The 16,822-nt window shown below is 41.7% G+C and overlaps 1 protein-coding gene across 3 annotated transcripts in view; it reads right to left on the bottom strand.

Annotated features, from left to right (window-relative positions):
- Positions 1-6,225, bottom strand: part of ALDH3A2 (aldehyde dehydrogenase 3 family member A2) — a 43,271-nt gene extending 37,046 nt beyond the window's left edge. For 2 of the 3 annotated variants that reach the window (XM_031967832.1, XM_031967830.1), the window contains exons 1-3: positions 6,128-6,225; positions 2,295-2,480; positions 1,141-1,372 (exon numbers count right to left, since the gene is read on the bottom strand). In XM_031967832.1, the coding sequence (XP_031823692.1) occupies positions 1,141-1,372; positions 2,295-2,447 (385 nt within the window). In that variant the 5' untranslated portion in view covers positions 2,448-2,480; positions 6,128-6,225. Of the gene's footprint in view, positions 1-1,140; positions 1,373-2,294; positions 2,657-6,127 lie in introns of those variants that run through there. The other variant, XM_031967831.1, reaches the window with a different exon arrangement.
- Positions 6,226-16,822: the final 10,597 nt, after the last annotated feature.

The raw sequence follows: 16,822 nt of genomic DNA on the forward strand, positions 1-16,822 counted from the left end.
CCATGTCACATACTGACTGCTTCCTTCAGAAAAACCTGCAGTGGTGGATTCACTAATCCTATTCCAGTTTTTCTGTCTGCCTAATCTGACCATATCGGGACAGCTAAGTGGTGCAGGATAGAGAACCAGCCCTGAAGTCAGAAGAACCCAAGTTCAAATCTGATCTCAGACATGTTACACTTCCTAGTTGTGTAACCCTGAAAGTCACTGAACCCCATTTGCCTTAGCAAAAAAAAAGTGAGCTTCAATTCCTGAATATGAGGATCATAAAATTATTTCTTTTATTATCAGTAAATATTTGATCTGTCTACTTATTTTATATACCTACATATCTGAGGTCCCATAAAAATTTCTCAGGCAAAAAGGGTCACTGGTGAAAAATGTTTACAAAGCCCTGGTACAGATAACACTTGGGTTTGAGGGGCAGAGGTGAGCATTTCAAGGATAGGTAACTTATGTTTCTGCTTCTCAAGCCTTTTCATCATTTTAAAAAAACAAGTTTTAATAATTTCCCAATTAACCTACTTTGTAGATTCTGCCTGTCAGGGACAGAGGGCCTAATCTCTGAAGCACTTCTCCATGATCTTGAACTTTCCTCCTCCTGGAATTTTCAAAAAATACTACCCAGACAAATAGATTTGGTTGATAGTAAATGGCTAAATTGTTCTTAAGATATCATGTAAATGAAGTATAAAGTTCTTAGCACTTATTAAGTGCTTTTGGAGCATGGTACAACGTTTAATGTAGTAGCTAGTATCGTACCAATGAGAGTAGAATTGACTCGCTCAAGATCACCGATTCTAGTCAACTGACACCAATCCTATTCTATTCAACTGACCTTTGGAGCTTTTACAAATCCCATGGGTCTAAATCAGTGCCTATATTCCCCAAGTGCTTCCTAAAAAAGTCACTATGTCTAATTATCGTCCCCATCATGATTAAATATTGTTTATGAAAAGCAAAGACTAAGTGGCTGGCAAACATGAATAACCATCACTGGGAAGAAATGATTCCACTTGACTTCATCAAAAATGATTCCACTTGACTTCACTGAAAATGATTCAATGGCTTCTACCTTTAAACTGAAAATAAATTTGAGAGGAGATAAATTTATTTAAAAAATTAAAGATGACATCATACCTGCTGCAATGGCTCCTACTAATGGCTGGATATTTAGGACAAATGGGTAATTCCAAGCCCCAATAATCAAGACCACTCCAAGGGGCTCTGAGTGGATATAAGCCTCATCCATCAGCGTCAGGATGGTTTTCTTAGCCGGCTCTGGAGCAACCCACTCGGGAAGTTTCTCTATTACATGGTCAAGTTCCCCGAGGACATTGATAACTTCTTGACTATACGCGTTGAATTCACTCTATTACGATACAGAATCATTGTGAAAGTAACAAGGGACATAAGGGGAGCTCTGAGTCGCAGACAGGAAGTAGTCTGCTTGACAATTAATCCCATCCTGTTAATGAATGAATCACATCTACAATTTTCTTGAGGTTTCATAGGATACATTTCTTTCTTGCTTGTACTGTTGTTTTTTTTCTAATCTTTTTCTAAACTTGCCACTTTGTGGCAAAACTCCTAACACTTGCTCATGCAATTCGCCCAACCATGAAATAAATCCCTCTAATCTGCCTCCTACGCACATCGCGTCTACAACTTGGCCCCAGACCAAGCTGGGGTAAAGTCCTCCCGATACGGACCGGAGAGGGCGCCTTCGGACTTTCCCAGTAGGACCAGACGCTTTTTCTTCACTTGTCCAGAAGAGGCCTGTAACTTTTATTCCCCCCCACCCCCCCCGCGCTTTTCCTCCCATTAAAGTGTCGGCGGCTCCGAGGCGGTTCTTTGTCTCCTCGCCCCCTCCCCTATTAAGAAATCCGTAACGAGGTCAGGACTGGTTAGAGCTTCCTCGGGGGCCAAGGGGAGGGGAAGAGCTCTCTAGGGATGCTCGGAGGTGACCCTTGACCCATCATTCTGCCCAGTAGCCCACGTGTCCCCAGGCGGTGCTGGCGGAGAAGGGAGGGGCCGGGCCAAACTCCTCTTCCACGGCCGCCCTTCCATCTCTTTTTGCGACAGCACAAACGTCCTCTCTCCCTTTCCTAAATGAAGTGAACGACTGACCGGGGGAGAAAGGACGGCTCAGAGCCGGGGATGGGGGGCAGGGGCGGGGGAGGGGGGCCGGAAATCACTGCACGGCAGAGCCGGGGGCGGGGCTTCCTGCTTCCTCAGTCCCCTCCCCCCGGCGGTCCCCGCCCCTCCCCCACCCCGCCCCTCCGTGCCGGTACCTTGTGCAGGTCGTCGGCCAGCGCGGCCAGGATCTCCTTCTGGCACTCCTGCACCATCCTCTGCAGGGCCCGCAGCTGCTGCAGGCGGAAGGTCAGGGGCCGCGAGCGGCCCGTCTGGAAGGCCGCCCGCACCCGCAGCACCCGCTGCTCCATGGCGCCGCTCTGTACGAGACCGAAGCCGGACCGCTAGAGTCCGGCCAGGCGGGAGTCAGGGGAGGCCGGGCCTGGGGCGTGTCCTCTCCGGCCCTTCGCTTCGCCCTCCCCTTGCTCCTCCTGCGCTCCGCCTCAGCGAGGGGGCGGGGCCCGAAGCCGCAGGTGCGAGGAAGGGCGGGCTCCGAGCCTGCCGGGCACCACTCACGGGCAAGCCCAGGGGGCGGGCCCCCAGCTTGATTCGCTATTGGTTTGAAGCGGCCACGTGCTCGAGAAAGTATTCCTCGCTTCGCCCCGCCCCGCGCCCTTGCCCTCGGGGGCTGCCGGTCCGGTCCCGGGATGTTTGTGTGGAAGTGGGGCTCTGACGTCACCAGGCCCCGCCCCATCCCGGGGAAGGGGCAGGAGTATCCCTAAGCTCTTCTTTCCCCCTCCAGCTCTCCCTCCCTCCAGCCTCCTGGCTGGGCCGTTGCGATTTCCCAGTGCCGGGCGCAGCCTGGTTCCCCTCACGCTTCTGGTCCTCCTAACCTGTGTAACCTGCCAAGCCCCCGCCCGTTGTGCCTCAGTTTCCCCGTTTGTAAGGCTAGGGGCTGGCCGCGCCGGCCAGGAAGGTCCTTCCAGCTCTGAATGTAACATCTCGGTCCCAAATCGGACTCATCACCCTTCCCCAAACCTCTTCCGGGCTTCCTGGGCTGCTCAGTCTGCGTGGTCAATCAGTTAGCCCTCCCGCGGCCCCCAGCCGTCCCTTCCCGGGGACTCATCCCAGGGCAGGACCTCTGGAAGGGAGCCTCTCCGCATCTGATCTTTTCCTCCCCAAGCCAGCCAAAGGACGGCCGCTGGCGTCCGACCGAAGCTTTGGGAACCGTAACACCGGCCATCCCCTCCTGGTTATCAAGAGGAGCCCTTCGGAGGGACCCGGACTTTTACTTCCACAGCAGCATTTCCCAGAACTCCAGATCACCCTGCTCCCCAAACACAGATCTCCTGCCTCCCTCCCTGTGCAAGATCCTCCTCAATTGACCAGAAACGCTCTCCCTCTTCACTACTCCTTTGGCAACCCCTAGGTCCATTCCAGGATCCTCCTACTACCAAAAACCTTTCGGTTTCTTCCATTTTTCAGGGCACCTGTTTTCCCCACTGGAATGAAAACAACTTCTCTAGGGCAGGAATTGTTTTATTTGTCTCTGATCTACAGAGGTTGGAACAATGCCATTGGAACAATGGTACAGAGTATACATTTTATAAATGTCTCTGTCAAATTGATCTGAAGGAAACTTAAGATAATCTCATCTAAATCCCTACTTCAGGCCCAGAGAAGTGAACTTAATCAACGGTTGACAGGAAAGGCCCCAGTCCTAAAGATGGGACCCAGCTGCTAATGGGTTTGCACAAAGGAATGAATCTCAGAGGAAAAGCTAAATTGGTATTTAGATTTACTATGCTGATTTGCACATAGGAAAGACATTCATTCATATCATGAAAAAGTATCCCAGAGATGAGTCATAAAAAGAAGACCTTGGTAGTAAACAACTGTTAACCAGATGCTGTGCTTGTATTTCCCTGTGGAGCAATCAGTAGCACTCCAAAGTCTGTACAGCCCTCCCTGTCCCTGTGAGTGTTCAGAATATGCTCCATTCTTGCCTTGAACAATTCTGGACACCCAAGTCAGATTTAGCAAAATTAAGCACATTTGCTGAAGCTTAGAGTATGGGACACACTTCAGTCTCTATAGAGCCACAAAACCTATTTCAGTTTAACGCAGACCTGCTTAAGATAAATCATCTGTTTAATAGGCATTTAGTAGACACAGTAAGTGTGTAATGTATGATTAACTTCTATGTTCAAAGAATTGACCACAGAGGCCCTGGGAATACAAAGACAAAAATGGAGGTCACAGATCTAAAAGGAACCTCCTACTTCAACCCCTCATTTTACAGAGGAGGACCTATGATCTCCAGAGAGACTCAAGGCAACACAGGGACCAGAGCTGGATCGGAATTTGAATCCAGATTCAGATTCTTTCCACATCCAGACTCTGTGATCAAGAGGCTTACATTTTACTGGAGGATGTGCCTTGTATATGGAAGTAAAGAACCCTCACAATAGAGGGTGATAGCAAGGCTTTTTGGCCATTTTGCCACTGGAGCTGGACTTTAGGGAAAATCACTCTGAGGGGGCAGGACAAGGAAGTGCATTCCAGACATGAGTGGGAGTGGACGGCCCGGAGGAGGGCAGAGCTGTGGCAATACACAGGTTAGGTAATCGCCAGTCATGCAATCTGGAACCTGGAGGACATGAAGGAATTGGTTTCATCCCAATATTCACCACTTTTCTTTCCCAGTTCCCTTGATTAACCACATCACCCACAGAGGGAATGGTCTGGTTATTTCCCTTTCATTCTTTTCCCATAAGTACCTTGATATCATCTCCAAATTTCACATCTTCTGTCCATATTTACTAACTGGTCATTTTGTTTTTCCTTCCAAAAATTAAACTTCCATATTTATTGACCTCCCTTGCATTAAGTACCCAATAAAGTCCTACCTTCTGCAGTAAGCTTCTCTAATCCCTTTTAACTCTAGGGCCTTTCGTCTGTTAGTTATTTCCTATTTATCCTGGATAGAACTTGCTCATAGATATTAACTTGCATGTTGTCTTCTCCATTAAATTATAAGCTCCTTGAGAGCCTTTTTGTATCCCCAGTACTGAGCACAATGCCTGGCACATAATAAGTGCTTAATAAATGTTGACTGAATGAATGAGTGCCAAACTCCTTCACACTAGGATAGATCTATAACGATCACACGATCATATATCTGGAGCTGGAGAAAATGACAAAGATTGTCTGGTCATCTCTCCCATTTTACCCATAGAAAAAGGAGGCTTCCAAGGATGAAATGGCTTCATCCGTGTCTCATAAATAGTAAATAGCTGAACCTGGATTCCAAAGATAGGATTTTATCCACTGCACCAAGTTACCTTCCTTCCCAGAACCCCTTTTCTAGCCAGGAGACAAACGAATGAATATGACCACATTTGTTTTGAGCAACATACTTGGAATTGATTACAAGATCACAGATTTGGCGTTGGGACTGTCTTCAGAAGTGATTAGCCCATTTTATAGATGGAAACTGAAGCCCAAAGAAATTAAATGAGTTGCCTAAACAAAGATTAAAGGTCAGAGGACGTATTTGAACTTTGATCCTTTTATTCCCAATTCCTATTTTTCTGCCCCTGATTTGACTTGTTCAATTGACTAATTCTGAGACTCACAATCAAAGATTTTTAGATATTAGGATACCGTTCAGAGAAAACTATGAAAAAGAGAGCAATCTTTGGCTTGACTATTTTTTTACAACTCCATCCAAGGGGGGAAAAAGTCTAAGGGTGGCCCTGCATTTTGGAAACACAGCTGTTATGTAATTTGCTGTATTATTTTTACATAAAACGACCAGTATTTTTCTTATTAAAGAAGTTAAAAATTGTGGGAATGGAGGGACTCATTTGAACATAACTAGGAAACTCCCCTCCTATTTCATGACCTTTTAGTTTAAGGAGGCTAGTTTTAGCCCTGGGACTGTGACTTCACCTACAGCTTTTGCTTTTAGAAAATCGAAACATTAGTGAATTCACTTAAAAGATTAACAACAATAATGAGTCAGAAAAGAATCAGAAAAAGAAATTACCTTCAACAGAATTTCCAGGTCGAGTCAACAGCCACAATGAACACAAACAAAATGAAGCTCCTCTGATTAGCACTAATATAAAGGCCCTCCCAGGAAAGTTGGACCCAAGCCCAGTACCTTTGTACCGTATTATTCAGATAAAATGGTAGAGCCTTTTTATCTCTGCTTGCCACATCACTTGTCTCTCTCTTCTCCGGAAGAACTCTGCATACATTCACTGAACCAACCATGTGGCAAAGTTGTACTGGCTGTTATTCCAAACTTCAGCCTTCTTCACTTCTTTGCCCTTTCCTAGTTCTTCTTTCTCTTAGCTTCCATTCTAGAGCAGAAGCAGTTGTAGCTATTCGTGATCATACTTTTTGATGTTGCAACCTGATAAGTCGCTCCCATCCAGAACTCCAATTTGTGCCAGTACAAACATGCTACATCTTTCTTATTATCATCATCATCATCATCAACCAACATTTCTTCCTGTAAGAGCATTGTGGTGCTCTGGAGATACCCCTGGCTCTGTAGAAAAATGTGGGTCCATATCTCCACTTAGGATGATGGATCCTAATAAGCACTTTTAGGATGTGAATTGAGTCCTTTAGCTTTCCCAGATCTTCCTTTCTGGAAAATTGTGGTTTATTCTTCACCCTCAAAACCAAACATGACGTGCAAGTGAACTGTATTTGAGTGAGGGAAGGCTGTGCAAAGGCCTCACTTTTCTCTCTAGAGCCATCTGGGTCCAGTGGCCAGATCTAGATCAGGAAAACTGGCCCCGGATGCAGTGGGAGATAAGATCTTTTAACAGGTTTCAGTTTGACTGAGGCAACATTCGTTCAGTGATTAAGGCTACATCAGAAATGAGGCAGAGAATGACTTTGTTTAACCTAGTCCAAAAAAAAATCAGTCTAGGAGGGGAAAAATCTCAGGGTTTCTGTCAAAACAGAAACAATTCCTGCTTATGTTCTCTCGGAACCAATCAGGGCCCAAATAAAAAATTAGTGGGAATTGGCCTGGAACCTTCTGTTGACCAATAAACAATAACCAGAGTGATGTGGTTTTAAGTCAGGGTCCTTAAGAAATATAGTTTTTGACCCCTAATATAGCTTTTGAAATTTCAGGGATCAAAATGTCCATTCCTTTGGGTGAAACACTCACAAGAAATATTAAATTTTAAACATCTTAAGATGGGGATGCTGAAATTTATTTCAACTTATCTGTTTCTAGGTGTATGATAATCAAGCCCAGAATTGGAAGGGAACTCAAAAGTCACTTAAGTCTAAGTCTCTCCATATTACATCAAGAAGTAATGATATAACCTCCGTTTGAATACCTTAAATGGCAGGAAACTCACTATCATTCAAGGTAGACCATTCCATTTTTGAACAACACTTTTGGACAGTTTGGAAGTTTGGCCAAATGAAGCAAAATTTTAAATAAGATCCATCCTCATCAGGGTCAAAGTAATAAAAACATTTATTAAGAATTGTATATTTTCATGGCAACAACAGGGTTATACAATGATCAATTCTGATGGACATGGTTCTCTTCAACAATGAGATGATTTAGGTCAGTTCCAATGGTCTCATAATGAAGAGAGCCATCTACACCCAGAGAAAAGACTGTGGGGACTGAGTGTGAATCACAATATAGCATTTTCACTCTTTTTGTTTTTTGCTTGCATTGTATTTTCTTTCTCATTTTTTCCCGTTTGATTCGATTTTTCTTGTGTAGCAAGAGAGTCATATAAATGTGTATGCATATATTGGACTTAACATATATTTCTACCATGTTTAACATATATTGATTGGATTACTTGCCATTTAGGGGAGGGAGTGGAAGAAGGAGGGAGAAAATTGGAACACAAGGTTTTACAAGGGTTAATGTTGAAAAATTATCCAAGCATATGTTTTGAAAATAAAAGGCTTTAATTAAAAAAAAAGAAAAAAAGAATTGGACATTTTCTAAATGATAAGCCTAATATTATGAGAAAGAGCTTAATGAAAAGAACCTCACATGTAAATGACCCACATTCAGCACACAGGAAAAATGGACAAAAGACTTCAATTAAGTGGATTCTGGGTGCCATCTTGTGGAATGAAGTGGAAATGAAGTGCTCAGTTCCTGCTTCTACTACTGAATGGTGCTGGGCATTAACACAGGGCTTCCTTTTGGGTTTAGGTTGGACTTGAAGGTGCCTGAGGTCTCTGCTGACTCCCAAATTCTGTGATTTTGTGAATATAATTAAATATTCTGATGCCATGCAAATCACAAATATGAAGAAAAGAAATATGATGATTCATATGAACTGAGACAGAATGAAATAAGCAGAACCATAAGAACAACATATACAATTTCAGCAATTCAAATAAAAAAGACGGCTAAAAGAAAGCCAAAATGAGTAAGGAAACACCGCTCCTTCCAATAGAGAAGTCAAGAACCACAAGAGTAAAATATGGCCTACACAATGTCAGATCTAGTCGCTGTATCAGTAGTCTTCATTATATTTCCTTACTACAAGGGAAAGTTTAATCCTAGTGTTTGGAGCAGAGGTACATAGCACAGATCCAGAAATTAGGATAATTAGGAAAATAGGAAAATTTAGGATAAGAATAAAAATCATCAATAAAATTTACTTTAAAAAAGACAGATCTGGTTCTATTCAGCACATTTTGTATTCACATCATACCCTTTCTTCTGGGATAGTCTTCCAAAATGGAAAGCTGGGACATGCTCAATGGCACACAATTCTTAAAAGTTGGGTTAGGAAAACTCTGCTCTTTCAACATTTCACCACTGTGCCTTTCATACTGGCATATACTATGTGGGGAGAGGCAGGAAAGGCAATGAGATAGTTCTCTACTCAGTTTCCTCCGGGGTTTGAACCCTTAGCTTTCACACTCCTCCATACTGACTCTCATTCCAAAAAGATTCCACCTTGGATTTAAAATTCACACTCAGCTGCTCTTCTTTTGACATGTCTGGCCCCACTCAGAACACTCACAGCCTCCCCATCAGCCACATCTCTTTGATAAACACAGACTCCTGTCTCTATGGGCCCCCACTCCTCCCACACAACCTCAACTGGAGCTGCCCAGACAAAATCCCAAATGGGTAAACCAGTGTTCTGCTATTTCCTGACCTTCCCAAATACCCCTTTCAGAACTGTAAGCCCTTGTTCACCCAGCCAAGCTACCATTGTATGGAGAAGTGGAAATGGAGTCTTTCCTTCTGCTCTTAGTCCAGAGAAAGCCCCAAAACTCAGAACAAGTGGCAGCTTGAGACAAATAGTAAGAAAGAAAGGCAATCTGGAACAAGGCTCAGAAAGGCGGCAGACATCTGACCGACTCTGAGGAGGGGGAAAAAAGAGATCAGAAGGAGCTAGAAACTAGATTTCTACACCAAGCTTTCTTAAACAATGACTGAAGGCAGTTACTGATCACATTAGGGTTCTTATACTGAAATTTGGGATTGTGTGAATCGGTGGCCAGACCAGCTGAGTAAAAGGACAAGTAGCTTCAAACAATAGAAGAAGGCAGAGAACATCCTGTGAAAAGACAAGAAAAGTTTGGTGTGGGCAGAATATCTCAAGGACCTTAAAACTCCAAGGCCCTCAGGAAAGTAAAATGGGAATGAGCCAAATAGGGAAGGAAAGATAAATTCAGAGATTTGGGGAGCTAGAAGACCTAAGAGTCTTGCCATGGAATGCTTTTCCTTGTAATGGGTATCATGGTGTATCTGCCCCAAAATTTGTGGCCTGGGTATGAATTCTTCCATTTCCCTTGCTGCCTCTTCCCTTATAGAGAAGAGGCAATTTGCCATGGCAGATAACTACAGAGCAATAAACTCTCCCAGCAAAAGTGACACCTGATCGGATCAATTCCAGCAAATATACTGGGCGATGGGAATTCCCCAGTGACCTGGAGAATGTGTTGAATGTTCCTACCAATACCAAGGAACAGCTGCATGTGTTGGGCCTTCCTCTTACCTGAGGTGCAAGGGCTGGAGGAAGATCTTTCTGTTCTTCAGGTTAAAGGAGAGTTTGTTAAGAGCTAAAGGTCGTTCTAGGTGCTAGGGGTACAGAGTCAAAAATGAAATAGCCCCGCTCCTCAAGGAACTTACAATCTAAGGGTGTGGAGCACATGTACATAAAACTTAAATACAAATATTTATCAGATCATTTTGATGGAGAGGGAAGAGGCTATTAGCAACAGAAAGATCGGGATAGCCTTCCTATAGAAAATGGTCCTTGAGCTGCATTGAAAAGGTGGGCATAGAGTGCATTTTCAAATCTGAGGGACAATCTGTGTAAAGTCCCCATATTGGAAAGAGGGAATGTGTGAAGGATATATAAATATATATTATACAAATAATATATAGTTATATATACAAATAAATATATTTATTTGTATATATAATATGTGTGTATAATGATAATTTATATATACATATATAAAAATTATATACAGTGAATTCAAGCTTACTAGTTTTTCTTTCTTCTCTTTCTTGTGTTTTTTCTCTTTTTTTGTCTTTTCTTTCACTAATATGGACATATGTTTAAAATGATTGTACATGTATAACCTCTGTCAGATTGCTTTCTGTCTTGGGGAAGGAGGAAGAAAAAAATTTTGGAACTCAAAATCTTACAAAAGTCAATGTTGAAAACTATCTTTACATATAATTGGAAAAAATAAAATTATATTAGAGAAAATGAAATATATACATAATACACACACACATATATATGCGTGTATATACATATACACAAGGAACAGCAAACAAGCTGATTGGTTGAGCTGCAGAAGTGGCTGGAGCCTAAAAAGTCAGAGACAAGGGGAAATCAGTACAGTTTATTTAGACTTTAATTTTAGGAAAGTCTATAGAGAGACTTTCTCCCTATATATAGAGAATGCCTAATAATACAGATAATATAGAAGGCAGCAGGTTTGATCCACATACCAAGTGATTCTAAGGAGCAACTATCCCAGAAGAGAGGAATTAATAGTAGTCCATTACCTTCAGATGACTGTACAAATGCAGTTTATCAGCAATAACTTGAATTTTTTAAAGGAAAATGGTATTTCAATTAATGAAACTGGGTAGACTGTGACTCATGACTGAATTATAATTATGCATGAATATACTCTCCTCAAAAGAAACAAACTCATTAGATAAAAAGGCTGGCAGATTAGAATTATATATTAATAACCTCTTTACACGAAGAAACATGAGAAACCTGATGGAAACTATTTGATTGGAGACCAATGGAGTCAATAACAAGTGTATTTGAGATAGTACTGTAGCCCTCTGGACCAAAAGAACAGACGTGAACTTTGACTTTGGAAAATAAAATGTTAATCTAGATTCAGAATTTGCATTCAACAGGCACAGACTTAAAGGAAGGTGAATATAAGTTTATTATTGCTCAGAACCTTGATTCAAACAAGACAGAAGGGAAGAGGAAACGTATAATAGAAAAACAATACACAACTTAACAGGTACCATTTTCACAATATTAGCAGAGAGACAAACAGGTAACATACATCATCGATTCAGGAAACATCAACTCCTGAGCTTTCTGGCTGGGGGAGCCCCAAATCATGCAGCCGGCCCAAGTGATCCCTGCAGAGGGAAACAAATCTGAGGCAAGGCGCCCCTTCCTGAGGGAAGCTCCCAAGTCTCTATTCCACTAGGGGATTTCTATATTCTGAGAACAAAAAAGGCCCTATGCCAAGTTTATTATGTGATATACGACACCCTGGACAAAATAGTTTCCCAGATATGGGGCCTTCCACCAAGGAGAGTAGTAGTTCATTCATTCCTTTAAGACAGCTGGTCTCACTCAGGGAACTGGGGAGGTTTCCAGGGTGAAACACATGGTGAAGCTCAAAGGAAGGTCTTAAATCAAGCACTAGGAAAAGTTGCCCGCTCTTCCGGTGCCTCCTGGTGTCTTATCAAATAATTGAAAGCATGTTCTCATGTTCCCAGTACAAGGTTTTCCAAAGGGATCTGACTGATATTCATGGAGATTCCTTACAATCACAGAAAATACTCCGAGGACATGGCCAAGACTTACTAAGATTTCTTACAATTTTGCCCTAGGATCGGACATGTCCCCCAATAGGGCAAGTAAGATCATGAGGTTCTACTTGATCAGAAACAACCACTTATGCATAGTAAAAGCTTTTAGTCTGGAAGTAACCATAGTTGAAAGACAATCCACAGTACAAGGTTCAAAGCAGAGAGCAAACGTATTAGATTGATAGAGTATAATCAGGGGTCCTCAAACTTTTTAAATAGGGGGCCAGTTCACTGTCCCTCAGACTGTTGGAGGGCCGGACTAGAGTAAAAACAAAAACTTTGTTTTGTGGGCTTTTAAATAAAGAAACTTCATAGCCCTGGGTGAGGGGGATAATCGTCCTCAGCTGCTGCATCTGGCCCATGGGCCGTAGTTTGAGAACCCCTGCATGATAAGTGTTTCCATATCAAGTCCCATCCTAATACTGAGGAAAAGTCAGTCTTTTGTTTCATGCATCCAATGAGCAGTATTGTGAATATTATGATTATTAGTTTCAATGGCACTTGATTTATAACATGAAGTGTTTATAGCCATACATAGTTCCCCTTCGGAAGCAAACAAGTGATCTAAATCTGTTCAGTTGTCAAGGATGACATGAGCCGGGGAATCTAGGGATCCTCGGAGGCTCTGTAAACCTGAGGTAATTTTTATTTGTAAGCTGTTCAACCACAGCAGTTACACTGCTTAAAACAACCTGACAATCTATATATCCTGCTTGTAGCATCCAAATGGCTAGCAATACCCTTCCCTGCCTCCCTAGTGTAATTTATCCAATAATAGTTATGCACTAGAATAGGAGTGACCCAGATCTAGAACTAATTTGATTTCTATCCTTGAATTTACCAGGTACTACCTTTGACTTAGTTCTTCCTGATTCGGTCTCATTTTCTTTTTTGATTGCCAAGGTAGAAGGAATAGCTCCAGATTGGATCCGGGCACAGCTGCCCACTCAGTCCCAAGGCAAAGCAGGTTTGAGAGTGCTGCCTCCACAGTATTGGCCAAGGTTTGCTCGAGGTATGTTCATCCCTGAGAAAGTGCCCGAGCCATCCCCAGGTACATCCCAGACTCAGGTTCATTGTCTCTACAATCCCTAGGTTTGGGGATCTTTCACTCTGCTGTGAGAAGCAGCCTGAGGGATCTCCAAAGTTGGGGTGAAGGGTTGAAGTAGTCTGGTTTATTCTCTCACAGAAGGGAATATATAGAACAAAGTACTGCAATTCTCCCCAGAAATATTATTTTGGGAATCCACTCTCATGTTTCTCCATACCCAAAGGGAATGGTACCATCTGAGTGATGGGCAACCAGTAGCACAGGCATTGAGATGACTTTTGTTCAGACTCTTTACCGAGTACTTTAACAATTCTACCCAAGCATTTGTGTCTATCATTTACCTTAAATTCTTGACTTTCCTCATGGTTTAAGAACCATGATTCCAAATATTTCTAAGACATCTCTACCAATTACATCTATTCTCAAACCATATATTCACCTTACCCTTTGATCTGCATTTTCTAGATGTCTGGCCCTTGCAGCAAACACCCATTATTCTAAATTGCACCGGCAGTTCTATAACGTCCTCTTTTTCCATCAGGGTACAAATACCCTTGTAACACCTTGTCTGTGGATGATCATTTAATTTAATTTAATTTAATTGTTAGTGAGGTATCCTTTTCCAATTACATTTATACAAATCTTAACCTGATGTTTCCCATTCTAAGTTCCAAATGCTATTTAACCCACTTAGATACCAGGTAGTTTGGGGTCCATTTACTAAATCAATGGGTCCTTTAGAATATGGGGTGATGATCTCATTTTCTGAAACTATTTCCTGGAAAAGAGTTGTTGAGTTGGATCACCCTACACAGTGCCATTTGGGAGGTGCTAAACTGGACCTGATTGAAGCATCCAGTGGGTTCGAGTCAGATCCCCAACGCTGGTCAATGCAACCATAACTGACCAAAATCCAGAATAAAACAAATCTAATAAAAAGAAGTTAGGATGGTCTGAGATAGAAAGACCAGCTCACAAGGACTCTTATAAAGTGGAGAATGGCCAGTATGGCTTGGTCAGCAGCTTTTCATAGCAAATAAGTTATTCATAAGCAAACATGGTTGTGCCATGGGGCACAAATGTTAAAAATGTTTCAGCTTTAGTTCAGTTAAACTTCACAAAACTAAACTTCCAAATTGCATGATGGAAAGCAATAGAATACAAATTCTTTTCCCAGGACTAATAATCTTGCTCACAAGATAATTTTAAGAAACCTAACAAGTTATCACCTTATACCTCTCAGAATGGCTAAGATGGCAGGAAAAGATAATGATAAATGTTGGAGGGGATGTGGGGAAACTGGCACACTAATGCATTGATGGTGGAGCTGTGAATTGATCCAACCATTCTAGAGCGCAATTTAGAGAGCCCAAAGGGCTATAAAACTGTGCATAGTCTTTGATCAGGTAGTGCCATGACTACTAGTGCCATTATCATCCCAAGGAAATGATAAAGGAGAGAGAAAAAAACCCACATGTGCAAAAATGTTTGTAGCATCTCTATTTGTGGTGGCAAAGAATTGGAAAATAAGTAGATGACCAACAGTTGGGGAATGGCTGAATAAGCTGTAGTACATGAAGATAATGTTCTTTAAAAACGATGAACAATCTGATTATAGAAAGATTTACATAAACTGATGCTGAGAAAACAAACAGAACCAGGAATACACTGTACCCAGTGACAACAAGAATGTGCGATGATCAGCTATGAAAGGCTTGGTTCTTCTGCCCAGTTTCGTGCCCAGACATGAAATTAATCGTGTTATAGTCAGGTGGATACACTCTAACCTCATCTCATTCACCTAAATATGTATCAGTAAGTAGCCACTTTAAATCTCTGCTCAAATTGGTTAAAATATTATCCTTCTAATTAAATTTAGTGCATTTCCAAGGCTCAGTGATGGGTGAATTTACAGGCTTGATATTTATTGATTACTGTAAGGTAGAGACAAATTTTGCCATTAGAGCGTAGAATCAGGAATTAGCAGACCATTCCTACATGTCTCTCTCTGTGTGTCTCTGTCTCTGTGCTTGTTTCTGTTTTTCTCATTGACTCTGACTCTGTCTCTCTTCCTCTCTGTTTCTCACTCTTTTTCTCTGTTTTTTTTTCCTTTTCTGTCTTCTCTTTATGTTTCTTTTTCTTTGAATTTCTCTGTCTCTTTTTCTCTGGTTTTCTCTGTCTATTTCTTTGTCTTTCTCTCTCTCTCTCTGTCTCTCTCTCTCTTTCTCTCTCTCTGTTTCTCTCTCACATAGAGGGCAATACAGCACATCAAAAGAAAGCATTTTATTCCTTATATTAGCATTGTGACTTGTCTCTTTCAGTCCAGTCAGTCCAGATTTGTGTCTGAAAAAAATATCAGTATGATTCTAAGTGGAAATTCCCCATTACTTGCTCAGTGAAAGGTTCCAAGTTTAAACTGAAAGGAGAGAAATCCAGGCTTATCCACATGTGGAATAGTCTGGGCACACAACATAACACAATGCCATTTTGGGGAAGTGTTTTCATGGAGAACAGTGGTATCAAACTCAAAAGAAAAATTGATTCCTGCAGGCCACATACTGACTATATGGTTCTTTAATCGTGCTGATGGAGAGATGATTCTTTTGTCTTTGCCTGTTATTCCAGAATGAAATCTGTTAACTTTTCTTGGCAGCCCATTCCACTGTCAGAGAGAGAGATGTTCCTGGTGGAAATGTCATATGAGACAAAATCTGCTTCCTTATTTCCCAATTCCTGTTCTGATCTCTGGGGCAATACACACTTTATCAGATCACTTTTGATGTGATGACTCTTTGAGTACTTAAGAACAGTTCTCATTATCACCCTTTGCTATCTATGGAGGAAGAGTTAAATACATGTTCAACTGTGAATTTAAAGAATATGACAATGTCATAAAAAATGACAAAATGGGCTGCTTGAAAACTGGGAAGATCTCTATGAACAAAGCAAAGTGAGCAGAACTAGGAGGACAATCCATACCATGACAGCAATATAAAGAAAAATAAATTGGAAAGACTTTAAAGTTCTGATCAATGCAATCATAAGCCACAAGTCCAGAGGACTGAGGAGAAAATATACTTCCTATCTGCTGCCAAAGAGGGGCAGACTGGTGTGGGGAATTTGTTTTTGCTAGACTGTATTTTTGTTAAAAGGGTTTTGTTTTTCTTCTTTTTATTGTTATAAGGTGGAGAATGGGGAAAAACAGATGTGTGGGAAAAATAATGTTTGTAAAAATAAATAAAGAAAAATATGAAGAAGAAATATGAAATAAACAGAAATCAATCAGGGGAAGATGGCAAATTTAAGGTATTTTGTGAGTAAAATTCACTTTCCCCCAAAAAACAAAAGTAGAACTTCAGATTTAGCCCTATTCAGGTTTATGTCACTGGTACCCAAGTCACAGTTCCAAGGTCCAGAATTCCTTTCTGCAGTCTGAGTTAGTCAGGCAGTGTATAAGTCCAGATCTGGGACATCTGCAGCTTTGGTAGGTAGGTTTTTTATGCTTTTTCTAAGTTTTTGAAGGTTTCCTTCTCAGCTCTTTAAAACAAGGAAACTTATAAAAAGGACTAATTCAATAA

This window comes from Sarcophilus harrisii, chromosome 4, assembly GCF_902635505.1.
Source record: "Sarcophilus harrisii chromosome 4, mSarHar1.11, whole genome shotgun sequence".
NCBI classification, from domain to species: Eukaryota; Metazoa; Chordata; class Mammalia; order Dasyuromorphia; family Dasyuridae; genus Sarcophilus; species Sarcophilus harrisii.